Source organism: Grampus griseus (assembly GCF_964374135.1).
Source record: "Grampus griseus genome assembly, chromosome: 4".
NCBI classification, from domain to species: domain Eukaryota; kingdom Metazoa; phylum Chordata; class Mammalia; order Artiodactyla; family Delphinidae; genus Grampus; species Grampus griseus.
This window is the reverse complement of record NC_138997.1, coordinates 49,067,056-49,095,013: the sequence shown is the minus strand read 5'-3', so window position 1 is coordinate 49,095,013 and position 27,958 is coordinate 49,067,056. Positions and strand designations below refer to the sequence as shown.

Genomic DNA, 27,958 nt, shown 5'->3' with positions numbered 1-27,958 from the left:
GGTAATGATTTTAGGAATACTTGATTTGATTGATCAAGTATTCCTTTCCTTGAAAGGAAAATTCCTTCCAGGTTTGTTCCCTGACAGGACAATTTTTCCTAGGACATTTCCCTGGCAGGACAATCTGACCTGCTTTGTCTGACTAGCTGATAAACAGCTTTGTCTGGCTTCAACAAAGCAACATTAATTTTTCTTTCAGATGGGTGGGTGAGGTCATGAGAGGCAGTATAGATCAGTGGTTAAGGGCATGGGCTTCACAGCCAAACTGCTTGGGTCTGCTCTTAGCTATGTGACCTTGGGCATATTATTTGTCTCTGTGCCTCAGTTTTCTCATCTGCAAAATGGGATAATTATACTACTGTCCTTATAGGATTGCTGAGAGGAATAAATGAGCTCATATATGTACAGTGGTTAATGGTGCCTGGGCCTTTCAAATATAAAAATGAAAATTGTTAGCCATCATTAGTAATATTATTCACACAGAAGCAAATAAATGGTATGCATGTATAATTTTTTTAAAGAGATTTTGGTTAACTAAAGGCAAAGAAGTAATGACAAGATAGCCTGGGTGATTTTGGCTGGACATAAAAGAATCCTGTAATGGACTTGGAAACTATATAACTCTATCCACAACCACCCCTTGTAGAACTAAAATTTCCAAACACATACCTGCTTGGATCTGCAGTCCTATCCTCTATGTTCTTTTTACTCAGAGGAGATAGCTGTCTCCTAACCTGTCAACTCCTCTTCCCTCACCTCCAATTTCAGACTAATAATAAAAACTTTTAAAAAATTGAAATATACTTGATTTACAATGTTTTGTTAGTTTCAGGTGTACAGCAAAGTGACTCAGTTATACTCTTTCTTCAGATTCTTTTCCATTATGGGTTATTACACGATATTGAATATAGTTCTCTGTGCTATATAGTAGCTCCTTGTTGGTTATCTATTTTATATATAATAGTGTGTTAATTTCAAACTCCTAATTTATCCTTCCCCTAATAACTACTTTTTATGAATAGCCTTATCTAATATTTACTGAACTGAATTGTGCCTAATGCTCCTAGAGGTGGGGAACTGAATAGTAAATGAGTTTGAATCTCTGTTCTTATCATGAATATATTCTAATAGGTAAAATAAACTCTAAGCATGGAAAAAAAAAAATAAACACACAAAGACATGCAGATAAGGTCATTTCTGATGGGAATGGGTGCTATGAAAAAAATAAGTTTGAGTGATGAGATAGAGGATGAGAGGGAGAGGAAGAAGCTACCTGAGACTGGGGGTTGGGGGTGGGTCACAGCCAGGAGACACATGTGGACAAGAAGGAAATGGGCATGTGTGTCTCTGGGGAACAAGCGATCCAGGCAAAGGGAAGAGCTGGTACAAAAGCTCAACCTCTATTATCATGAAAGCTCAGACCCTACAAAGGATACATCTTCATCATTTTAAAAAGAGACTGAGACCCAGAGAAGTTATACAGTTTTTCCCCCAAATGATTAGCACAGCCAAAATTCCAATAAGTCTGTGTGATGCCAGTGCCTATTCCTGTTCACAACCACCTTGCCTGTCTTTTTCGTTCTGTCAGAGAGGATGTGCTAACTCTCTTTTTTTTTAGGCTCTTTCTCACTTCCTTAAAGACATGTGCTCCAAAAAATCGACTCCATTTCCCATATTCAATCGCTCCCCTTCTTGGGGTTCCTTCTCCTCTTTTACTAACATTCTCAATTTTCCTTCATCATGAAAAAATAAGTCACCTACAATATTTTGTAGCATTTAGTACTGTTTACAACTATGTTCATCAACGATACTATTCAATTTCTTTAGCAATATTAGCTCCTTTTTTGCTGCCTACCCCACACACGTCAGCGTCTCAATGTTTTGTTTTCAATCCTCTTCTCGCATACTTTCGCAGCAATATTTCATCCACTGCTGTTTCTTCAACCAGTATCTATAGCCTGATGAATTCCACATATCTCATACTGATTCACCTCCCTCATGCTTCACAGCCATCTGTTCAACTCTAGTAACAGATCTATCTATTTGGAAGTATACCTATATATCACAAAGTATACTCACCCTCTCCAGAAAACCTGTTCTTCTCTCAATATTCTATCACACTTAAAGATGAAACCATCTTGATTCCTTCTTCTTCTTCAAGTAGTCAATCTGTCACCAAGTCCTGTGGGCATCCCTCACGCTTGTCTCTTCCTTCCACCTCCACATCCGGCAGCTCAGTATGTGCCCTACTCAGTTGGACTGCTACGACAACCTCTTAAAACTTTTGCAAATGTTTTCATTTGGGTAATTTGGGCCCATTTAGGTAGTTCTCCAGATTATCAGGGTCAGATGGTTGTTTTCCCGAAGCGTGAGTCTCTCCTTTTATGTTAATTTTGCCTTTTACTTCCCTTAAACATCAAAGGAGCTTTGGGAGGAGCAAGAGGCAATTCAGCTATAAGATCTTACAAACTCTTCCAGCCTTTGGAACAGTGGAAACATACCAAAAGCTCAGGTAGAACTGACTTCTTTCTTCAAGAATGAGAAAGACGATTCTCTTAGTAAGCTAAAAAGTTTTTCTGTGTTTTAGGACCCTCGGAAAAATAAAGGTTGGAATAAACCAGGAGAAAAAAGTTTTTATTGATTTTTCAGTTAAAATCAAAGGGACTGGAGAGCCTCAAGATGGCGGAAGAGTAAGACGAAGAGATCACCTTCGTCCCCGCAAATACATAAGAAATACATCTACATGTGGAACAACTCCTACAGAACACCTACTGAACACTGGCAGAAGACAGACCTCCCAAAAGGCAAGAAACTCCCCACGTACCTGGGTAGGGCAAAAGAAAAAAACAAAGCAGAGACAAAAGGACAGGGACAGGACCTGCACCAGCGGGAGGGAGCTGTGAAAGAGGAAAGGTTTCCACACACTAGGAAGCCCCTTCGCGGGCGGAGACTGCAGGTGGCGGAGGGGGGAAGCTTCAGAGCCGCGAAAGAGAGCGCAGCAACAGGGGTGCAGAGGGCAAAGCAGAGAGATTCCCACACAGAGGATCCGTGCCAACTGTCACTCACCAGCCCGAGAGGCTTATCTGCTCACCTGCTGGGGCGGGCGGGGCTGGGAGCTGAGGCTCGAGCTTCGGTCGGAGCACTGGGAGAGGACTGGGGTTGGCAGCGTGGACACAGCCTGCAGGGGGTTAGTGCGCCACGGCTAGCCGGGAGGGAGTCCGGGAAAAGTCTGGAGCTGCTGAAGAGGCAAGAGACTTTTTCTTGCGTCATTGTATCCTGGTGCGCGAGGAGAGGGGATTAAGAGCGCCATAAAGGAGCTCCAGAGAAGGGCGCGAGCCGCAGCTATCAGCTTGGACCCCACAGACGGGCATGGGACGCTAAGGCTGCTGCTGCCGCCACCAGGAAGCCTGTGTGCGAGCACAGGTCACTATCCACACCTTCTCTCCCGGGAGCCTGTGCAGCCCGCCACTGCCAGGGTCCCGTGATCCAGGGACAACTTCAACGGGAGAATGCACGGCGCGCCTCAGGCTGGTACAATGTCACGCCGGCCTCTGCCTCCGCAGGCTCGCCCCGCATCCGAACCCCTCCCCCACCCCCGGCCTGAGTGAGCCAGAGCCTCCGAATCAACGGCTCCTTTAACCCCATCCTGTCCGAGCGAAGTACAGACACCCTCAGGCGACCTACACGCAGAGGCGGGGCCGAATCCAAAACTGAACCCCAGGAGCTGTGCGAACAAAGAAGAGAAAGGGAAATCTCTCCCAACAGCCTCAGGAGCAGCGGATTAAATCTCCACAATCAACATGATGTACCCTGCATCTGTGGAATACCTGAATAGACAACGAATCATCCCAAATAGAGGAGGTGGACTTTGGGAGCAATGATATATATATATATATATTTTTTTTTTTTTCCTCGTTCTCTTTTTGTGAGTGTGTATGTGTATGATTCTGTGTGTGATTTTGCCTGTATAGCTTACCTTTTACCATCTGTCCTAGGGTTCTGTCTGTCCATTTTTTTTTTACTAAAAAAATTTTTTTCTTAGTAATTATTTTATATTTTGATAACTTCCTTCCTTCCTTCTTCCTTCCTTTCTTTCTTCCTTTCTTTCTTTCCTCCCTTTTGTTCTGAGCCATGTGGAGGATAGGTTCTTGCTGCTACAGCGAGGCATCAGGGCTGTACCACTGAGGTGGGAGAGCCAAGTTCAGGACACTGGTCCACAAGAGACCACCCAGCTCCACATAATATAAAACGGCGAAAATCTCCCAGAGATCTCCATCTCAACACCAAGACCCGGCTCCACTCAAACCAGCAAGCTACAGTGCTGGACATCCTATGCCAAACAACTAGCAAGACAGGAACACAACCCCACCCATTACCAGAGGTTGCCTAAAATCATAATAAGGCCACAGACACCCCAAAACACACCACCAGACATGGACCTGCCCACCAGAAAGACAAGATCCAGCCTCATCCACCAGAACACAGGTACTAGTCCCCTCCACCAAGAAGCCTACACAACCTACTGAACCAATAGCCACTGGGGCCAGACACCAAAAACAAGAGGAACTACGAACCTGCAGCCTGCAAAAAGGAGACCCCAAACACAGAAGTTAAGCAAAATGAGAAGATAGAGAAACACACAGCAGATGAAGGAGCAAGGTAAAACCCCACCAGACGTAACAAATGAAGAGGAAATAGGCAGTCTACCTGAAAAAGAATTCAGAATAATGATAGTAAAGATAATCCAAAGTCTTGGAAATAGAATGGAGAAAATACAAGAAACGTTTAACAAGGACCTAGAAGAAATAAAGAGTAAACAAACAGTGATGAACAACATAATAAATGAAGTTAAAAATTCTCTAGAAGGGATCAATAGCAGAATAACTGAGGCAGAATAACAGATAAATGATCTGGAAGATAAAATAGTGGAAATAACTACTGCAGAGCAAAATAAAGAAAAAAGGATGAAAAGAATTGACGACAGTCTTAGAGACCTCTGGGACAACATTAAACACACCAACATTCGAATTATAGGGGTCCCAGAAGAAAAAGAGGAAAAGAAAGGGACTGAGAAAATATCTGAAGAGATTATAGTTGAAAACTTCCCAAATATGGGAAAAGAAATAGTTAATCAAGTCCAGGAAGCACAGAGTCTCCCATACAGGATAAATCCAAGGAGAAACACGCCAAGACACACATTAATCAAACTATCAAAAATTATATACAAAGAACAAATATTAAAAGCAGCAAGGGAAAAACAAGTAACACATAAGGGAATCCCCATAAGGTTAACAGCTGATCTTTTAGCAGAAACTCTGCAAGCCAGAAGGGAGTGGCAGGACATATTTAAAGTGATGAAAGGGAAAAACGTGCAACCAAGATTACCCTACCCAGCAAGGATCTCATTCAGATTTGACGGAGAAATTAAAAGCTTTACAAATAGCAAAAGCTACGAGAATTCAGCACCACCAAACCAGCTTTACAAAAAATGCTAAAGGAACTTCTCTAGGCAGGAAACACAAGAGAAGGAAAAGACCTACAATAGGGCTTCCCTGGTGGCGCAGTGGTTGAGAGTCCGCCTGCCAATGCAGGGGACATGGGTTTGTGCCCCGGTCCGGGAATATCCCACATGCCGCAGAGCGGCTGGGCCCATGAGCCATGGCCGCTGAGCCTGCGCGTCCGGAGCCTGTGCTCTGAGGCAGGAGAGGCCACAGCAGTGAGAGGCCCACATACCTCAAAAAAAAAAAAAAAAAAAAAAAAGACCTACAATAATAAACCCAAAACAATTAAGAAAATGGTAATAGGAACATACATATTGATAATTACCTTAAATGTAAATGGATTAAATGCTCCGAACAAAAGACATAGGTTGGCTGAATGGATACAAAAACAACACCCGTATATATGCTGTCTACAAGAGACCCACTTCAGACCTAGGGACACATACAGACTGAAAGTGAGGGGATGGAGAAAGATATTCGATGCAAATGGAAATCAAAAGAAAGCTGCAGTAGCAATTCTCATATCAGACAACATAGACTTTAAAACAGAGAGTATTACAAGAGACAAAGAAGGATACTACATAATGATCAAGGGATCGATCCAAGAAGAAGATATAACAACTGTAAATATTTATGCACCCAACATAGGAGCACCTCAATACATAAGGCAAATACTAACAGGCATAAAAGGGGAAATTGACAGTAACACAGTAATAATAAAGGCCACATATGACAAACCCACAGCCAATATAATCCTCAATGCTGAAAAACTGAAACCATTTCCACTAAGATCAGGAACAAGACAAGTTTGCCCACTCTCACCACTATTATTCAACATAGTTTTGGAATTGTTAGCCACAGCAATCAGAGAAAAAAAAAGAAATAAAAGGAATCCAAATTGGAAAAGAAGAAGTGAACCTATCACTGTTTGCAGATGACATGATACTATACATAGAGAATCCTAAAGATGCTACCAGAAACCTACTAGAGCTAATCAGTGAATTTGGTAAAGTAGCAGGATACAAAATTAATGCACAGAAATCTCTAGCATTCCTATACACTAATGATGAAAAATATGAATGTGAAATTAAGAAAACACTCCCATTTACCATTGCAACAAAAAGAATAAAATATCTAGGAATACACCTACCTAAGGAGACAAAAGACCTGTATGCAGAAAATTATAAGACACTGGTGAAAGAAATTAAAGATGATACAAATAGATGGAGAGATATACCATGTTCTTGGATTGGAAAAATCAACATTGTGAAAATGACTCTACTACCCAAAGCAATTTACAGATTCAATGCAATCTCTATCAAACTACCACTGGCATTTTTCACAGAGCTAGAACAAAAAATTTCACAATTTGTATGGAAACACAAAAGACCCCGAATAACCAAAGCAATCTTGAGAAAGAAAAACGGAGCTGGAGGAATCACGCTCCCTGACTTCACACTATACTAGAAAGCTACAGTAATCAAAACAGTATGACACCGGCACAGAAACAGAAATATAGATCAATGGAACAGAACAGGAAGCCCAGAGATAAACCCACACACATATGGTCACCTTATTTTTGATAAAGGAGGCAAGAATATACAGTGGAGAAAAGACAGCCTCTTTAATAAGTGGTGCTGGGAAAACTGGACAGCTACATGTAAAAGAATGAAATTAGGACACTCCCTAACACCATACACAAAAATAAACTCAAAATGGATTAAAGTCCTAAATGTAAGGCCAGACACTATAAAACTCTTAGAGGAAAACTTAGGCAGAACACTCTATGACATAAATCACAGCAAGATCCTTTTTGACCCACCTCCTAGAGAAATGGAAAAAAAAAAAAAAAACATGGGACCTAATGAAACTTAAAAGCTTTTGCACAGCAAAGGAAACCATAAACAAGGCAAAAAGACAACCCTCAGAATGGGAGAAAATATTTGCAAATGAAGCAACTGACAAAGGATTAATCTCCAAAATTTACAAGCAGTACATGCAGCTCAACATTAAAAAAACAAACAACCCAATCCAAAAGTGAGCAGAAGACCTAAATAGACATTTCTCCAAAGAGATATATAGATTGCCAACAGACACATGAAAGAATGCTCAAAATCATTAATCATTAGAGAAATGCAAATCAAAACTACAATATGAGATATCATCTCACACTGGTCAGAATGGCCATCATCAAAAAATCTTCAAGCAATAAATGCTGGAGAGGGTGTGGAGAAAAGGGAACCCTCTTGCACTGTTGGTGGGAATGTAAATTGATACAGCCACTATGGAGAACAGTATGGAGGTTCCTTAAAAAACTAAAAATAGAACTACCATACGACCCAGCAATCCCACTACTGGGCATATACCCTGAGAAAACCATAATTCAAAAAGAGTCATGTACCAAAATGTTCATTGCAGCTCTACTTACAATATCCAGGACATGGAAGCAACCTAAGTGTCCATGAACAGATGAATGGATAAAGAAGATGTGGCATATATATACAATGGAATATTACTCAGCCATAAAAACGAATGAAACTGACTTATTTGTAATGAGGTGGATGGACCTAGAGACTGTCATACAGAGTGAAGTAAGTCAGAAAGAGAAAAACAAATATCATATGCTAACACGTATATATGGAATCTAAAAAAAAATACTTCTGAAGAACCTGGGGCAAGATGGGAATAAAGATGCAGACTTACTAGAGAATGTACTTGAGGATATGCGGAGGGGGAAGGGTAAGCTGTGACAAAGCGAGAGAGAGGCATGGACATATATACACTACCAAACGTAAAATAGATAGCTAGTGGGAAGCAGCCGCATAGCACAGGGAGATCAGCTAGGTGGTTTGTGACCACCTAGAGGGGTGGGATAGGGAGGGTGGGAGGGAGGGAGACGCAAGCGGGAAGAGATATGGGGACATATGTATATGTATAACTGATTCACTTTGTTATAAAGCAGAAAGTAACACACCATTGTAAAGCAATTATACTTCAATAAAGATGGTAAAAGATTTTTTGGATAAAATAAATAAATCTAAAAGAAAAAAAATCAAAGGGCCCTCTGAAGCAGCAACACTGTGTGGATATCATATTAATTTAACCTGTGTTGAAGGGACTGTGTTCCAGAATGACAGGTCCAGCATATTCCAGGGAAGGCGTACATGTTTATCTAAGGGGCAGCTGAACTGATGTGTGATTACTCCAAAGTGTCTCTGTGACCTGGTGTGTTCAGTCCACATTGGAGACATTAAGGCAATTTGTTGAGGCAGGGAGGGGTGGTATAAACCATATGGAGTTTGCAGCCAGATGAACTATGGTTTGTCCCCTAATTCTGGCACTTAGATACTATGTGTCTATATTTATAGCACAGTGTCTAACAGAGTCTCTTCCTCCAAATCATTCAAATTCATCCAGAATTCTCTTTTTCAAACACAGACTAATCTTCTTTAAAACCCTTTTCATAAACTCTCGTCATTAGCAAGGTGAAATTCAAACTCCTTGGGATGGCACCTACATTTTTTTAAAGGTAGCCCCAGAAGCTCTACCCAGCCTCATCTGCCATCTCCCCTAAATACTCTTCAATTTCACCTAAAGACACACCTCCAGTGGCTCCAAAGGCATTATGAGCTACCACTTTTAGAATCCTTTTAAAATCTGTTCCCCATCTTCCAAAACCCATCTTCTCTTTTTCTAGCTGGGAAATGCCAATTCAGTCTTTAAAGTCCAACTCAGGTGGCACATCCTCTATGAAGATTTCATTTGCCAATGGCATTATTTGCCAAACCACATCTCCTTGTTTTTAATTAATGTTTACACAGTACTTCGTGGCTGAATCTTTTTTTTTTTTTTTTTTTTTCTGGTACGCGGGCCTGTCACTGTTGTGGCCTCTCCCGTTGCAGAGCACAGGCTCCGGATGCGCAGACTCAGCGGCCATGGCTCACGGGCCCAGCCGCTCTGCGGCATGTGGGATCTTCCCGGACGGGGGCACGAACCCGTGTCCCCTGCATTGGCAGGCAGACTCTCAACCACTGCGCCACCAGGGAAGCCCGTGGCTGAATCTTCTGAAGAAACTATCACTTTTAATTATTATTTCTTGATTTGTTTATTTCACTGCTAGAATTAGCTTCTTGTGAAAAGGAGCTAAATTTTATTAATTTTTGCCTCCCTAGAAGCTAACAGGACTTGGCCTATGGGAGGGTATGTATGCTAGGTGAATAAATGTCTACAGGACTGATGTGAATTCAATTGTAAAAAATGGATTAAAGATAATAACCCAAAATAGAAAACTGCTGCATGATTTGCTCAAGTTGCCTGAACATGTATACTTCCCAGATAAATCTGCCTTGCACTCACATTCAGCATTTTCAGAAACACTAGTTAAGAAATTAAAAGCAGTGTAGAGACTGAATCATCACTAAGTAACCAATAACCACATTTATTTGCTAACCGTTGAATAAGTCCATTAATGCTGTTAGGACTAGAGTACTTCCACGGAGTATAAATTTTCTTGTAAGAGTATTAAGTAGGGAAGCTTGCCATGTCCAGAAAACACATCTGTGAATTACTAGTTCATTGTCCATCACAGATGGCCAATTTCAGTATACGAAAAAATTGAATTCTCTTTTAATTATCAGTGGGTACTTGTAATTACAAGATTTTTTTTCATACTGGGAGCCACCCTTTTAAATGAACTGTTTTCTTTTGGTTAATCCTGAGATTAAGGCATTGACTCAATTCTCTGCAGGGCACAACAGACCCAGATCACTTCACAGATCTTAGCAAATGACAAGGATACCTGCCACAGCGAAGTGTTGGTGACAGGGAATATCTGGCACATTGAAAGAAAACAACCCACACCCCTAAGTGCAGAATCTGCTTTATCACCCTGTTAGGGAGAATCTTAAACTAGATTGCTAGCTGATTCAATTCAACCAGACAAGTAACTGAATTCTCAACTTCAATGACTTGAATGGTATTCTAACAAGACACAGGAATGAGTAAAGGAAAGACATCAGAGTTTTATTTGGCAATGGATATACAAAGTGCCTCGATTTTGCAACAAGAGGTAGTGAATCTTAAGGAGGAAGAGTACTGGACTCTGAAGGCAGAAAGATCTGTACTGGCTCAAGTCTTGGCTGTGCCACCTATTAGCTGTCTGACTCTGGAAAGGTCACCTAAACTCTCTAAATCTCAATCTCTTAATTTACAAACTAGGACTGAAAATGAACATATTTCATAGTTGAAGAATTTTCTATAATTCTTGTGGAGTATTTAGCACAGCACCAGGCACAGAGCAAAGGCTAAAATTTAGTTGGTAGTCGTATAAGCCTCCATCCTTAACAACATTAAATCATTCTTTTGAATCTAGACCTGAAACTAGATAATTGCAAACATCTTCAAAGATTTCATCATTAACTTTGATTCCACACAATCTATTTTTTTTTCATAGACTACCCCATCTACATGAATGGCACCATCATCCAGCAGTATTCAAACCAGAACAGTGTAAATCATGGTGGATTCCTCCCTTTCCTTCAGCCCCCTATTTGATCCACTGACAAATTCTATTGATTCTACTATCAATACCCCCTAATTATTGCAATCACCATTGTCCAGTAAACCATCTTCTCTTGCCTAGACATCTACAGTTGATTTCTAATTGATCTGGCTTCATTGTCCCTAGATCGCTGCCATCTATTCTTTACAACACAGAAAGACGCTTTCAATGGCTTTCCATGAATTTGCTTAAAATTGAATTCAATCTCCTCCCATGACCTGAAAGGTGCTTGCCCTGTTCTTCAAGCTGCACCTGACTCCTTGTACACTGGACTCAAGCCACACTGGCTTTCTTTTTGTAACTAAAACACCTGTCCTTGTTAAATGACTGGCTCTTTCTTTCATTTTAAATCTCAATTTAACCATCATTTCTTGGGAGAAGAGTTTCTTGATCATCTTGTCTATGTATAATCCCTATCACCTGTTAGTCCTGTTATTCCCTTTCCAAGCAAACTGTTCGTTCCCTGCATAGCTCTTATCACAATCTTTGATGTGTTTATTTGATTTCCCCACCAATTTGTAATCTGAATTTCTGTCTTTTGTGTTCCCAACTAAATGCTTGGTATATAGCATTAAAATATTTGTTAAAATACTAAGCCAGTTAAAATTTTATTGGATGTGGCAATGTGGCAGACAGTGTTTTAGACATTGTAAATACGAAGCTTAATAATGTGTAGTAATGCACCCAAGGAGCAAACAACCTATCAGAGAGTTGCTGCCAGGGAATTCACACATTTTATAATAAGGAGGGGATGATTTGTTTAAGGTTCACGGGAGTTGATATTTGATCCTGATCTTGATAAATGAAACGTTACCAGAAAAGAAAAATGGGGATGCAGGGGGAGGAAAGAACAATGGGAAGAAGTTATTTTGGAGAGACCAAAGAACAAAGGCATGAAGGTGGATTTTAATTGCCAGGATACCTATTACCCATTGCCTTGGTTCTGAACACAAAAGAAATTGTGAAAAGATGAGGTTTTCTGAAGCCAACATAACTTATTTCTTCTGACGAACAATAACCACTGTAACCGAAACAGTATAGAATACTTATGCTGTTATTTCGTCATCTATAAAGTGACGGGATCATAATAATATGCTTTTTATGGTTCTTCCAAATGGGAAATCTCATGACTCTTGGTTTTTCTTTTATATTATAAGCTTCTTGATGGCAGGGATCATTGTACTGATGGTTCAATAAATGTTTAATGAATAGATTCACTTTTACACAAATTATATTCATGTGATATTTTGCCCAGTAGTCCCAATATATGTGGATTTCAAATTCTGATGCCAATTTATTAACAACTGTGAAAACCAACACAGGATCTACTTTTTGGATTGCTTTTGGAAGCAAGTTAGGTGGGTTAAATTTTAGTCAATCTTGGAATCTTAATACTTCTCTAACCTTTCCTTTATCCTATCATAAATGGATATATTAAAAAGGAAAGCATTGCAAGAGACAAAGAAAGGATAACAATAAGATAGTGATGCCTTCAACCTTCATCACCAAAATGTGTAAAAGTGAATATGTGAAGAAAGAAAAGTGCCAATGATTCCCAGAGCCAAGACAAATCATGGTAAATACTAGTTAGGTGTTGTAGTGACTGAGGGAAATTCTAGCTTCCAAAAGGATTAGAGTAGATGGAACATATGTCTTTTATGTCCTTTTAATTGTCTTTCACTCAATAATTTGGTAAAACACTAACCAGTTCCAGCAACAACAGCAAAATGGCATGATCCTCTAGCACCAGCTTGTATTTCCTTCAAATCAAACTAACATTTAGAAGAGCAGTCTTCATTTCATCACCTTTACCAAACTCTGTGCTTCATGGTCTTAACCTGCCAAGAATTTCTTTATATTCTCCCAATGTCTTAAACACAGTAAATATCCACCTACTATTGGCTCAATAACTAGTTTTTAAACAGAACTAAACGAAGAAGAGAAACCTCTCTGCGAAGTTCTGTAATTGCTATCTATCTTCATTTTCTTATTTTGCATTAATTTCCTTCATGCAACCTATATGTAGCCAAATTCAAGTATATACTATGCATCTTTTTGGAGCTTTGAATATTCAACTATCTTCTCTGTCTGGAATTCCCTGTCATTCATCTTCAAAGACCTAATTTCTAACTAACATTCAAGGCCTAGTTCAAGCACACTTGTTCCTCATATCCTTCCTCATTCCTCTACTTCAAAGACATCTCTAATATTCTTCCTCCATAGCACAGAATCTATAGTTTCTTTCAATCAATTAGCACTTTCTAGATTGCTTTATACATACTAATTTACAAACCTAATTTCCCCTAGTAAAGTACATCCCCAAGGGGGAAAAGCATCTCTATCATATTAGGTTTCTGGTTTGAATAACTGGGTGCCTAAGAGAGTCGTTTACTGAGAAAAGGAAGGACAGACAGTCAAGACTTAATTTGTTTGCTCTCAACTCTGAAGGTATCTGGAAGAAAACTAGGCTGAAACAAAAAAAATATAATTTTTAATAAAACTTCATCAAACTGGTACACTTAAAATACATATTGTATGTCACTTATGCTTTAATGAAAGTTGATGTTTAAGAGTAATGGTTTTCAATATTTCAATATTGATTTTATTTACTATTATATCACATATTCATTGCATATCTTCTCATGTTGTGGTTAGCAAAAATACACAAATCACTCTCTCTGACAACCTATCTCTACCCATAATTGAAGTCTCCCCAAAATATCATTTTATATTATAACCTTTAAGAGTTAAAAGCACAGTAAATTAAACAAGGGAAAAATCAAATAAGGGCTTCTTTTAATGCATTTAATTTTATCTTTAATTTCATTCTGAAATAATTTCAGACTTACAAAAAAGGGTGAAAATATAGAACAAAGAATTTCCACATACCCTTCACCCAGGTTCTTCAAATGCTAACATTTACCAAAATCACAGTATACAGTACAAATCTAGAAAATTAATATTAATGTGATACAGTTAACTACTCTAAAGACCCACTTAACATTTTGTCAATTGTCCCACTAATATCCTTTATTTGGTCCATGATCCAATCTATGCCATTCGTTGCCGTATCTTCTTAGTCTTCCTGAATCTGGGACAGTTCCTCAGTTTTTCTTTCATGACCCGGAGAGTTTTGAAGATTACTGGTCAGTTAGTTTGTAGAATGCCCCTCAGTTTGAGTTATTCTGATGGCTCCTCATGATTAAATTCTGTTATGAGCTATAATAGCACAGAAGTGATATTGTGCCCTCTAGAGCACAGGATGTTAATGTGACTCATTAGGGGTAAGATTAACTTTGACCCTGTGGTTAAGATGCTGTCTGCCAGGTTTCACAAATGTAAAGTTACTCATTTTCCCTTTGTGATTAATAAGTCCTTTGTGAGGAGATACTTTGAGACTATGTATATACCCGATTTCTCATTATATTTTCGTCCACTAATTCTGTCATTCGTTGATGGTACTTCTCTGCAAAAATTATTACTGTAGTGTTTGGCAATTAGCAATTTTTTAAATTTCTATCATTTCTGCTACATTTATTAGCTGGAGTTCTACTATAGGGAAGAAATGTCCCCCATTTACTTAGTCAATTATTATATTAGGCAGTAATTTACATAGTCATTTATTTGCATCAGTATTAACTCACAACAATTTCTTGTGTATATGCCCAGCAGTGGGATTGGTGGGTCGTATGGTAGGTATATTTTTAGTTTTTTAAGGAACCTCCATACTGTTCTCCATAGTGGCTGTACCAATTTACATTCCCACCAACAGTGCAAGAGGGTTTCCTTTTCTTCACACCCTCTCCAGCATTTATTGTTTCTAGAGTTTTTGATGATGGCCATTCTGACTGGTGTGAGATGATATCTCATTGTAGTTTGGATTTGCATTTCTCTAATGATTAGTGATGTTGAGCATCCTTTCATGTGTTTGTTGGCAGTCTGTATGTCTTCTTTGGAGAAATGTCTATTTAGGGCTTCTGCCCATTTTTGGATTGGGTTGTTTGTTTTTTTTGATATTGAGCTACATAAGCTGTTTGTATATTTTGGAGATAAATCCTTTGTCCATTGCTTCATTTGCAAATATTTTCTCCCATTATAAGGGCTGTCTTTTCGTCTTGTTTATGGTTTCCTTTGCTGTGCAAAAGCTTTTAATTAAGTTTCATTAGGTCCCATTTGTTTATTTTTGTTTTTATTCTCATTACTCTAGGAGGTGTGTCAAAAAAGATCTTGCTGGGCTTCCTTGGTGGCGCAGTGGTTGAGAGTCCGCCTGCCGATGCAGGGGACACGGGTTCGTGCCCCGGTCTGGGAGGATCCCACATGCCACGGAGCGGCTGGGCCTGTGAGCCATGGCCAGTGAGCCTGAGCGTCCGGAGCCTGTACTCCACAACGGGAGAGGCCACAGCAGTGAGAGGCCCTCGTACCGCAAAAAAAAAAAAAAAAAGATCTTGCTGTGATTTATGTCAAAGAGTGTTCTGCCTATGTTTTCCTCTAAGAATTTTATAGTGTCTGGCCTTACATTTAGAGAAAACCATAATTCAAAAAGACACATGCACCCCAATGTTCATTTTAGCACTGTTTACAATAGCCAGGACATGGAAACAACCTAAATGTCCATCAACAGAGGAACAGATAAAAGAAGATGTGGTACGTACATACAATGGAATATTACTCAGCCATAAAAAGTAACGAAATTGGGTCATTTGTAGAGACGTGGATGGACCTAGAGTCTGTCATACGGAGTGAAGTAAGTCAGAAAGAGAAAAAGAAATATTGTATATTAACGCATATATGTGGAATCTGAAAAAATTGGTATAGACGATCTTATTTACAAAGCAGAAATAGAGACATGGACATAGAGAACAAACGTATGGCTACCAAGGGGGAAAGAGGTGGTGGTGGGATGAATTGGGAGATTGGGATTGACATATATACACTATTGATACTATGTATAAAATAGATAATGAGAACCTACTGTATAGCACAGGGAATTCTACTCAATGCTCTGTGGTGACCTAAATGGGAAAGAAATCCAAAAAAGAGGGGATATATGTATACATATAGCTGATTCACTTTGCTGTACAATAGAAACTAACGCAACCTTGTAAAGTAACTATACTCCAATAAAAGTTTAAAATATAGAGACTTTCGTTTGTTGTATGTATTATAATTCATTATCATTTTTTTTTTTTTTGCTCATATTATCTCAGATTTGGCAATTGGGAGCTACTTTAATTTGGGTCTACAACAGGGTTCTTAACCTAGATGAGTTTCAAGTGGGCTTTGTTTTTCTTAAACGGTAAGTGTTATTTTCCCCTTAAGTACAATTTTCATGGTTTGCCTCAAATTCATAAATAAATCCAAGACTCTAAAAAAATTCAAAACCATTGTTCTTATCTACTAATACATACATTATGACTGCTGTATTATTTTGATTAGTTGGAGTTTTGAGGTTTGAGGTGATGATTATGGACCAGGCCAGAAAATTAAGAAAAGAGTAAAAGTCAGCAGTATTTTCTTCACTCCTGCAAGTCACTATGATGTTACACAGTAGTTACACAGTATGTGTATGTAGTTACACAGTATGTTACACACTATGATGTTACACAGTAGTTAACATTATAGCCTACTTTTTTGAGTGGCCCATTCGAAGCATAAATGACTACATATGTTCTTCAATTCTCATCACAAAGTGTCCTTCAAATACATTTTTGAAAACTGTGTACTAATGACTATTAACATAAATGTTGAAGTGACGTGGAATTAAAATGGGAGCCAGAGACAAAACCAGTCTGGCCCTGCAACCAGGTACTTGACACTAGGTAAGTAACCTACCAATTACCCTCAATCTCCATAATCTTCAAAAAGGAAATGTTAGAGAGGATCACCTCTATTGTTTCCTCCTGAGTTCTAAAGTGTGATTCTATGCTAGGACATATCAGTGGTAACTTTTACCTAAAGGACCTCTGGCAGAGAGAACAAATGGCTGAAAAGACAAACACATTAGAAAACAGACTTCTATTATAGTAAATCACACTAAACTGATTTTGTAGAAGGAGCTTCATGAATCTTGCTTGAGTTATAGGACATTAGACTTCAGCGATGAAAAATTTATAGGATAGAATTACGTCTTTGAAATTCTACTTTCTTTTGTTCTTGATCATTAAATAGCCTTCCACCTCACCTTTTATGATTGTAAGTCAAGACCATTTTAAAAATTTTTAGGGCATTTCCTCCTTTTACCTTCAGAATATTGCCAGGAACCATTCTTTTCCATCATATATTAAGAAAGAAGACCTGGTACCTATTCCTTTCATTTCACTGGTTTTCCTCTCAGCAAGGTTTATGTTTTCCCCTGCAGCAGTTAAGACATATCTCATAAAAAAGAAATAGTATAAGGGCATAAAGCTCTTGAGTTAGTAATTAACAAGTCAAAAGACTTTAAAAAGAAAACTATATTCAGCTCAAGAAAAAGTTCTTACCAGCCTAGAAGACTCAGAGTTCAGTAAGCTGAGCTTCACGGTAGCTCAGATAACAAATTTCTGCCAACAGTGTTTGGCTATCAAGATACAAAGAAAAACAAAATTTGGGGGAAATTTCCAGGATAGTTTAATTACTTACATTTTTCATTCTAAGGAATTTCATTTCTATTTCTTTATTGTCAAAGATTCCCCCCCATTCTATCCTCTCAGTTCTTGTCCTTTATTGTCCTACTGTGATTTTTAACTAGGGGTGTTCATCAAAATTACCCATTACGCTTGAAAAACAATAACTCTTAAGTCTGTATCCCAAACACTCCTGACTTGGTAGCTTTTTCTTGATTCTGCAGCTTTTTTCTTACAGTTCATGATTCATCAGACCAGACCACTCTTTCTTCAGTTTTTTGCCTGGTTCTCTTCCTCACAGAATGCCTGTATCTCTGCCTACATGATATGTCAGAGATGCTTTCCCTAACTTCCTATTCAAAGTAGTCCCTCCTTCTCTCTCCTCAACAATATCCCTTTACTCTTATCTATATTTCTTCTTGGCAGTTATTACTACCAAATATTACACATTTATTTCTTCTTTTGACTATTACTTTTCTCCTAGTCCAAGCACCAAGAGGGCAGAGAATTTCTATTGTGTTCATTGGGATATTTATACCCTACGTCTAAGGTAAGCCTTGCCCATAGTAGGCAATGGATCAACATTTGTAGAAGGAGATATGTTCCACAGCTGAGACCCACTTTCCCAGCAAGTCAGCAATGTTACAAAATAGTAAAATGAAAATCTCTCAGTATAACAAGATATGACACGAGATCCTAAAAAAGACTTAACTATATATCACATCTTTTATTTGAAATATAAAAAGCTTCTCAATAATCTAAGAATGGGCGTTAGTCATGCTCTTTTAAAATATATTCATATCTGTTAATTTTTTCTTTATAGATGAGTCTGGGAGAAATTTCGAGATCTACAAAAGGGAAGAGTTAAAAATAAAAGGAGATGGAAGGCAACGGACAATTCTCGCCTTCACTGATTCTTTCGCAAAGGAGCTGTGGGATGGGTGGAGAGCATCTGTCCCCTCTTAAGGAGTCATATCAAAATCATCTGGGGCCTGTTCAGACCTGTTCACTTGACCCTTGAGCCCCCAGAGAAAAGTGCTAATTTAGTGAGCTGTCTTTCCAGTGTTCAAATCCCCAGATTTGCACAACAAATCACCTATGGAACTTTACCACATTCATATGCACAGTCACCACTCTCATTAGGCAATACGGCCCTAAAACAAAACATATTTGTGTCAAAGAGGTGGCAACTAGTATGGTTAATCTAAAACAGCAGATAAACCAAAGCTCTTTAACATTACTCGTGACATATAATATATTGTGTTTTAAGTGTTCTCCTTGGTTACACTTAAACTATGATTAATCTGAGTTAAAATTAAATATAACGAATTTTCTAAACAAGTTTCACCTCCCAATAACCCTACCTCCTCCTCCTTCTACCTTGTTAAAGCAGAGGCAATAATTTATTCTCTCACAGTTTCCATGGGTCAGGAATGTGGAAGCAAAACTTGGCTGGGTGATTCTAGCTTGGTTTTTCTCATGAAGTCTAAGTCAGATGTCAGCTGGGGCTGTTCAACTGAAGGCTTGACTGGGGTCAAAAGATATAAGGATTCCACTTTTGTTTTTCATTTTATTATTTTTTAAAGCCACTTTATTGAGGTATGATTGACATGTAAAAATCTGTACATATTTAATGTATATAACTCAGTGAGTTTGGGAATAAATACACACCCACGAAACTAACATCACCATCAAGACTACAGACATATCCATCACCTCCCAAAGCTTCCTCCTGCTCCTTTATTATTAATTAATTTTTTTGTGGTAAGAACACCTAACATAGTATCTACCCTCCTAGAAAATTATAAGTATACAATATAGTATTGTAAGCTATAGGCAATATGCTACATAGTAGATCTCCACAACTTGTTTTGTGTAATTGAAACTTTGTACTCTGTGACCATCTCCTCCTCATTTTCCTACTCCCTCTGCTCCCTGGCAATTATCATTCTGGTCTCTGCTTCTGTAAGTTTGAATATTTTAGATTCCACATATAAGTGAGATTATGCAGTATTTGTCTTTTTGTGTCTGGCTTATTTCATTTAGCATAATGGCCTCCAATTCCATCATGTTGTTGCCAGTAGCAGGATTTTCTTCTCTTTAAGGTGGAATAATATTCCACTTTGTGTATAAACCTCATTTTCTTTATTCATTCATCCATGGCTTGACAATTAGGTTGCTTTCATATCTTGGATTTCACCTGTAAGGTGGCTTACCTGTACGGATGGCAAAGTGATGCTGGCTGTTGGCCAGAGGTATCAGTTATTCTTCACACGAGCCTCTCCACAGAGATGCTTGAGTGTTCTCACAGCATGGCAGCTGCTTTCCCCCAAGACCTGTTTCTGCCCTAAACACTGGGGTAGAGTTTTTTTCTTCTACCCTTCCCCTAGACGCAACGAGTCTTTGTCTATTCCCTGGACACAACAGGCTTTGCTGCACCTCCTCCAGCACTGTAAGACTCTTACTTTTTGGAGAAAATGGTCCCAGGAAGGGAGCAAGGCTTTGTGCCTGCCCCCCTCTCCAGGTTATTCTTGACAATGAAACCCGCTCAGTGAGGTCTGCATCCCTTTCTCTCCAGATGCTGATCCAGGATCATCAGTGGCAAAAGGGAACAGGGTTCATGAGAATGGGGGCTGAGATGGGGCTCCAGCCCAGGCTCCATACATCACCCTGAGAAAATCCCTTGGTGTTTTCTGCCCTGAGAGTCTGGGAAAATCAGGGGCATCAAATGCGGGTGAGAGGCTGTGCTCCTTATTTAGATCTCCCACAACAGTTGAGCAAATATCAACTGGCCATCTGTCAAGCACCTTCTCAGTTCTAGACATGCTATGTTCACACTCTCCTTTCTTCTTTAGAACTCTCCTGTGAGCATAGGACTGCTATCCCCATCGCACTGGTGAGGAAACCGAGGTATTGGGAAGTTGCTACTTGTACCTACAAGGCCTCTCACCTTGGGCAGGCTTAGATCCAAGACTGTCTTGCCTTTCCTCTATAGTCTGCCGCCTTCTACACATTTACAGGTGTTTAAAATAAAGGCTGCAGCTCAGGAACAGCCAAATGGAAGAGATGCATAAGGCAAGGTCTTGGGGGAGGGGTACAGAGCTTCCATGCTCTTTCCAGGCTGTCACCCTCCCAGCACTGTGATGTGTTCACCAACACAGAAGCTCCACCCTGTCTTCTTTTGATGGTTACCATCACCACATTATCATTATCTGAGACTCTCTTACAACCTTCAAATAATTTTAAAAATTTACCTCAATTTTATTGACATTTTAAAGCCTCTGTTTCCTCTAGAAAAAAAAGGTAATAATAATTCCCATCTTGCAATATACTTAAAAAAAATATAGACACCCAATAAATGCTAATTTACTTCCTAAACACTGCTTTCATAATATTGTTAAGCTGATTAAAGCCTTCATTTGTCATTTATATCCTCTTATTTCAAGTCCAAAGTTTCTGCCTCTCAAGATTGTTCATAATCTACCTCTATGTTCTTTACACTCATTTGTTCATTTATCCATTCTTTCACTAAACATATGTTTAACATTTAATAATTTAAGAACCCTTTTCAAGATAAGAAAGTATGAAGTTCAGTTTAAATTAAAGAGACAACCATGAAGCAAATCACTGGGACCTCAAAGTACTCCCTTGGTTCAGGAACTATGTGGTAAATATCACCTGGGTTTGATATGGAGACTATATTTGACTACCAGGTAAACTAAAAGAAGAGTGTATTTGCTGACTAGTTAACTAAGGTAGAGATACCAAAGGAGACTAACGGAAACTGTGCTTTTCCTCTACCATAGGGACACGTTTCTCCCCATGTCGGTGCAAGGAAATACACTTTTTGCTGTCAATTTCTTCTACAGTTTCTGTCTGAACCTATGTGGCATGTAAAGAAAGCCTCTGTGTTTGTGTAGGGCTTCAGTTTGGTGAGCCATGATTTTAGATAACCATAGGAAGTCATAAAATGGCTAGCATAGGAGTTAATAATTATTCCAACATCGTTAGGGAAAAAAACCAATTTTCTTGGCTTCAAATTTCCATGAGGTAGTTTCATTAGACTATCATTATTGGTTTTCTTCATGCCTCCAACTCTGATTTAATTGATAAATTTGAGATAAGGCATGCTCATCTCAGTGCTGTAGATCTAACAGTCTACAATAGGGCAATGGGCGGAGGGAGGAAGAAAGAGATTCAGTCTTCTATCTGTCATGCTTAAAGCTCTCTACCTGTCCTATAAAGGAGACCTGAAATTATCCAGTCAGATAGAGATGGGGGGTTGTGAGTAAGATTGTCTAATTTAGAACAAGGTTTCTAAACCTTAGCACTGTTGACGTTTTAGACTGGATAATTCATATTCCTTTATTGTGTAGGGCTGCCCTTGTGTTGTAGGTAGTTTATCTCCTACTAGTGGCAGTAGCATCCCTTCCCAGTTATGACAACCAAAAATGTCTCCAAACATTGCCAAATATCCCTGATGGAAGGGGCTGGGACAAAGTGCTCTCCACTGAGAATCACTGATTTAGAATAAGAAAAATCTTTGTGGCTATAAATTTAAGTCATGTGCAATTCAGCTCTTATAAATAATAAAACTATTTATTCTCCATCTGTCTGTTCACCATATCTTTCAGTTGGCTCTAAACTTGGGAAGGGAAGGGGGGACTGTTATTATTATCTCCTCAAGACCTCTACCTACATTAATTACTTCAGATGCAATGAACTTATTAAGTTTGAAAAATTATTTTCTCTTTTCCAGTTCCATTCTCTGATGCTCAATTAGCTTTAGAATAATTTCTAGTATTTGAGCCAGAGACTCAGCCTATTACTTAATCTATTTAATGGTATTAAAAACAAAAGTCCTTTTTTGATGGTTATAAAACCAAAACTGCAGCACTTTATTCCTTGACACCTAAGCTTACTGTCTGGTGAATATACTATATTCATTTCTACTTTCTTGTCAATGGAGTCTACCTAGAAAACCTTTACAATTCCATGTGCCCTTTAAAAAACTAAAGAAAACAAATGAAAAAAACCCCGAAAACAAAGCCCTAAAGACCCAATTTAACCTCCAGCTTCCTGATGAATTAGAGAAATAGTGAGCATCTTGTACAGTCTTTCAATTTTATGAATACAGAAACTAAACCCCAGGAAGGGACATGACTATCTAAGGTCACGAAGTCAACCAGGTACAGAGCTAGAGGTAATGCCTCTGCCTCCTCTAAGTCCCAGTTTAATACTCTCAACACTTCACAACTTGATGACTGTTGCTCCCTCTAAAGTCTTGAAGAATTTATAATGCAGCGCCTCCCGATATATCTTAACAATAGCATGCCTTTTATCGCTCAACCTTTGCATTTTTTTGCATCTTTTTTTCTCCTTGACTGAATTATAAGCACTGTGAGGCCAAGGACTGTATTGAGTTTTTGCTGCATTACTCCAAGAGCCTCCTGTAGGTCTGAGCACCCCTTAGGGTCTAGGTCTATCCTGATTGACTGCCTCACTAGTGGTAGAAGAAAGCAGCCCAGGGGCACAACGCATAATGCAAGTAAAAACAGCATCTCCACAGGAATTTGTTTTCTGCGTGATAATCAGTCTTCATAATGGGAATTAGTGCCAATGAACAAATAAAAATGTGTCTGAGTTTCTATATTCATTTTCTATTTCACAGAGACATGGCATGTGTAGAATTTTATACATTGGCATCTCAATGAACAAAATATATTTTTAATATATTGGCATCAGTATTAGGATGAATAAACTCATGGTAAGTAAAACTAATAATTTTTCTTCTCCAGTATAATTGTTGGAAATCTAATTTTAAGCATGGAAAAAAAGAAGGTAAAATACCCAAAGAATTACATTAAAAGTCAAAAAGCTGAAAGAGAGAATAGGCTTGGGTACTAAATTTGCCAGGTCAATACAATATGTATTTTACAATTCTAGAAAATAAAACATATAAAATAAAGTATACTACAGTCTCAATTATCTTTTAGAAGTAGATGATTTATATATTATTTCTCCTCAACTGCTCTCTGCCAGTTCACAAGGAAAAAAGAACACCAGTTTGAGAATACTGACTAAATTTCTTCTGGACAAGAGTAAGGCTAATAAAGAAGACATAAAGAACAAATTTAAAAAGAGTCCTTTATAACTTCCAGGGCAGCACTTGTGCCAAGAGCTGACTGTGCTTTGTACATATATTACCTTCAATTGTAATGTTGAAAAACATTGGTCTATTCAAAAGCTCTAACAATAAGCATCCACACAGAGTTAGCAGGCCTAAATAATTCCTCATCATCCTGGGATGCAAAATGATGCTGGAAAGAACTATCTTGTATGTTAAATATGTAGGTCAATATTTGAACTGAATGCAGTTATGGACACATTTTGGATGTGGGGCGCAGTCATGGGAGACGTCACAGAGGTTTCCAAAAAGCTCTAGCAAAACAAGGGAAGTGAATTAAAAGATCAAAAAAACCTCAAAAAGGAGTCAATACTCACAATGTTCATCAGGGTGAGGAGGTAGTTTTGGACGTGCTCCTTGCCATGGAAACGGACCACAGAGTCATCCACTCCCAGCAGCACCTCGATGTTGTAATCGTTTTCTCCCGCGTGTCTGCGTCGCCTCATGGCTTCATTCAACTGCTGGTCAATGTTGCTGTAAACAGTACCTAGATCATCAAGGCCTTCCAGATCCGATTCTATTAAGAAACAAAAGGAACCCAGGCATTTCAGTTTCCCCAATGGGCCTTCTAGTAACTTCTTACAAAAAAAGATCTTCTTGGGGAACTATAATTATCATCCATAGTCACCAAGATGTAGCTTTTCAGTTTATTCCTTAAATAATGTGCAAGTGCATGTGTTCAGATAGACCTCCTATAAATTCAACACAGAACAGCAACACTGAGGGCAAAATAATATTACTGCATAGAAAGCAGTGCCACCAGCCAGACCGACTGTTCCAGGAGGAACAGAGTATTTAATCTTCCTCCAGCTGTATCCTCAGTGCAGAGCCAAAGGGTGCAGAACATACGTGGGCTAAGTAGCTATTAAATAAACGGAGACTATAAACTTAAAGTTCACAGCTTGATAAGTTTACAGTGGTTAAGTTACTTTAATTATGGAGTGTGGAATTTGTATCACATAAATCTAAACTGCTTCTTTTTCAAGTAGCCTTAACTTAAAAATCAAATTATAGCATGGCAACACAACAAACAGCATTTAGTGGTATGACTATCAGTGACCATATATTACTTTATTTCTTATGAGTGTGGTTTTCTAGTGAATGCTGCTAGGCAGACAATATAGGTCTTCCACATTTGTACTGGCCATCATCTGGATAGCAGGCCATTTCAATAGCTGTATATCTGAATCCGTGAGATACCAAAGTAAAAATTCAGTCAGAAAATTACCTATAACAGAAGAATATAAAAGTATAAACTATTTTATGCTGTGGAAGGAACTTAATTATTTTTACTTTCCAAGCAGATATACATATACATAATACACAGAGAGAGATATACAGATATACATGTACATATATATCTCTAGATCATCTATGTATCTATGTACCTGCTTGCTATCTATCTATCTATCTACCTGCTATCTATCTATCTATCTACCTATCTGTCTATCTGTCTATCTATCTACCTGGAGAGAAAGAGAGTGAGAGGCATTTTCAGGTTCTAGTTATCTAGATTATCTAATTACCTAGATTCAGATTACCATAGTTTTGGTGAAGAAAATGCTTTGGTGAATTAAAAAATAAAATATGTTATTTGAATACTAAAATAAAAGTTATTAATCAAAACTGCAGGTACAGAACTGAAAGAATACTCATTCCCATTTCAAATATATGAAACCTGGAAAGGATTTTATTTTACATACTGCCTTGATGACTAAAACAATCACATATCTAAAAAGAAGTCTGACAGAACCAATTCTGACTCATGCTTTATATGGAGGCTTATTTAGCATTGTACTGAGGCCTGTAAGCCATTTGAAGCAATGTCTGACATTAATGAATAGGCATCTCCCTCTCCATCTTTGTGGTGTTAGTAAAGTTGAGGGGGAAAAAGCAGTGTCTCTTGGTCAAGAAGATTGATAACCAAGCCCTAGCCACATGGGACTAGAAGTAGTAGAAATAAAGATCTCACTCATACCCTTTCCACTTTTAAAAAATATAGAGAAACACCAGCACCCTCCCCTACAAGTATGGGCACAGCCTCTGAATATGACTACTGAGGTTTGAAAGCTATACTGTAATTTACTTTGACCCAAGCCCAAATGCTAGATCATTAACTGGGATTTTTCTGCTCATCAGGGAATCACATTGGCTCTACAATAAGTAAATAACTCTCACCACCATCCACATCAAATAGAAATCTTTCCTTAAAAGCTGTTTTTAAGAGCTGTAAACCCACACTGAGGGCAAGAGACTACACCTGCAAACAGCTTTACTATTCAACCTCAGTCTCTTCACACACTTGAGAATGTGAAAGGTTGTGATAGCTAGCGTACAAATAGGAAATTCATACATGAGCTCCCAGTTCTAAAAATGGCTCTTTTTGGCAGAACTGTCAGTGGCAGTATCCAATGGAAATATACTAGCAATGTCATCATGTCATTAAGTCTGATGCATCAATGAGGAAGGCTGAATACTTATTTCAGAAGGACAGTTCATCTTGCTCTAAGATATCTTTGGTTTGGCCTTTGCATCCCTCCTAAAATAGGTGGTTTTTTGGTAAGTGAATCTATTTTTTCATTGCATGAGGAACCTGAGAAGGAAGAAGGACGTCTTTTTCTTTCAACCATTGCTTTCATTCAATCAAGAATACTTCTTACATTTAGGTCTTTAATCCATTTTGAGTTTATTTTTGTGTATGGTGTTAGGGAGTGTTCTAATTTCATTCTTTTACATGTAGCTGTCCCGTTTTCCCAGCACCACTTACTGAAGAGGTTGTCTTTTCTCCACTGTATATTCTTGCCTCCTTTATCAAAAATAAGGTAACCATATGTGTGTGGGTTTATCTCCGGGCTTTCTATCCTGTTCCATTGATCTATTGTTCTGTTTTTGTGCCAGTGTCATACTGTCTTGATTACTGTAGCTTTGTAGTATAGTCTGAAGTCAGGGAGTATGATTCCTCCAGCTCCGTTTTTCTTTCTCAAGATTGCTTTGGCTGTTCAGGGTCTTTTGTGTTTCCATACAAATTGTGAAATATATTTGTTCTAGTTCTGTAAAAAATGCCATTGGTAGTTTGAGAGTGATTACACTGAAACTGTAGATTGCTTTGGGTAGCATAATCATTTTCACAATGTTGATTCTTCCAATCCAAGAACATAGTATCTCTCTCCAAGGAAGATATACAGATTGCCAACAAACACATGAAAGGATGCTCAACATCACTAATCATTAGAGAAATGCAAATCAAAACTACCATGAATTATGACCTCACACCAGTCAGAATGGCCATCATCAAAAAATCTACAAACAATGAATGCTGGAGAGGGTGTGGTGAAAAGGGAACCCTCTTGCACTGTTGGTGGGAATGTAAATTGATACAGCCACTATGGAGAACAGTATGGAGGTTCCTTAAAAAACTACAAATAGAACTACCATATGACCCAGCAATCCCGCTACTGCGCATATACCCTGAGAAAACCATAATTCAAAAAGAGTCATGTACCACAATGCTCACTGCAGCTCTATTTACAATAGCCAGGACATGGAAGCAACCTAAGCGTCCATTGACAGATAAATGGATAAAGAAGATGTGGCACATATATACAATGGAATATTACTCAGCTATAAAAAGAAATGAAATTGAGTTAGTTGCTGTGAGGTGGATGGACCTAGAGTCTGTCATACAGAGTGAAGTAAGTCAAAAAAAGAAAAACAAATACCGTGTGCTAACACATATATATGGAATATTTAAAAAAAAATGTTTCTGAAGAACGTAGGGGCAGGACAGGAATAAAGACGTAGACGTAGAGAATGGACTTGAGGACACGGAGAGTCGGAAGGGTAAGCTGGGACGAAGGCAGAGAGTGGCATTGACATATATACACTGCAAAATAGCTAGCTAGCAGGAAGCAGCCGCATAACACAGGGAGATCAGCTCGGTGCTTTGTGACCACCTAGAGGGGTGGGATATGAAGGGTGGGAGGGAGACGCAAGAGGGAGGAGATATGGGGATATATGTATATGTATAGCTGATTCACTTTGTTATAAAGCAGAAACTAACACACCATTGTAAAGCAATTATACTCCAATAAAGATGTTAAAAAAAAAA

At 38.6% G+C, this 27,958-nt stretch overlaps 1 protein-coding gene across 1 annotated transcript in view; it reads right to left on the bottom strand.

Moving 5' to 3' along the window:
• ADAMTS3 (ADAM metallopeptidase with thrombospondin type 1 motif 3) overlaps positions 1–27,958 on the bottom strand; it is a gene marked incomplete at its 3' end in the record, with an annotated part of 289,349 nt that overhangs the window by 42,198 nt on the left and 219,193 nt on the right. Inside the window, exon 5 of the mRNA XM_082653240.1 lies at positions 24,168–24,367. Within this exon, the coding sequence (XP_082509366.1) occupies positions 24,168–24,367 (200 nt within the window). The remainder of the gene's footprint in view (positions 1–24,167; positions 24,368–27,958) is intronic.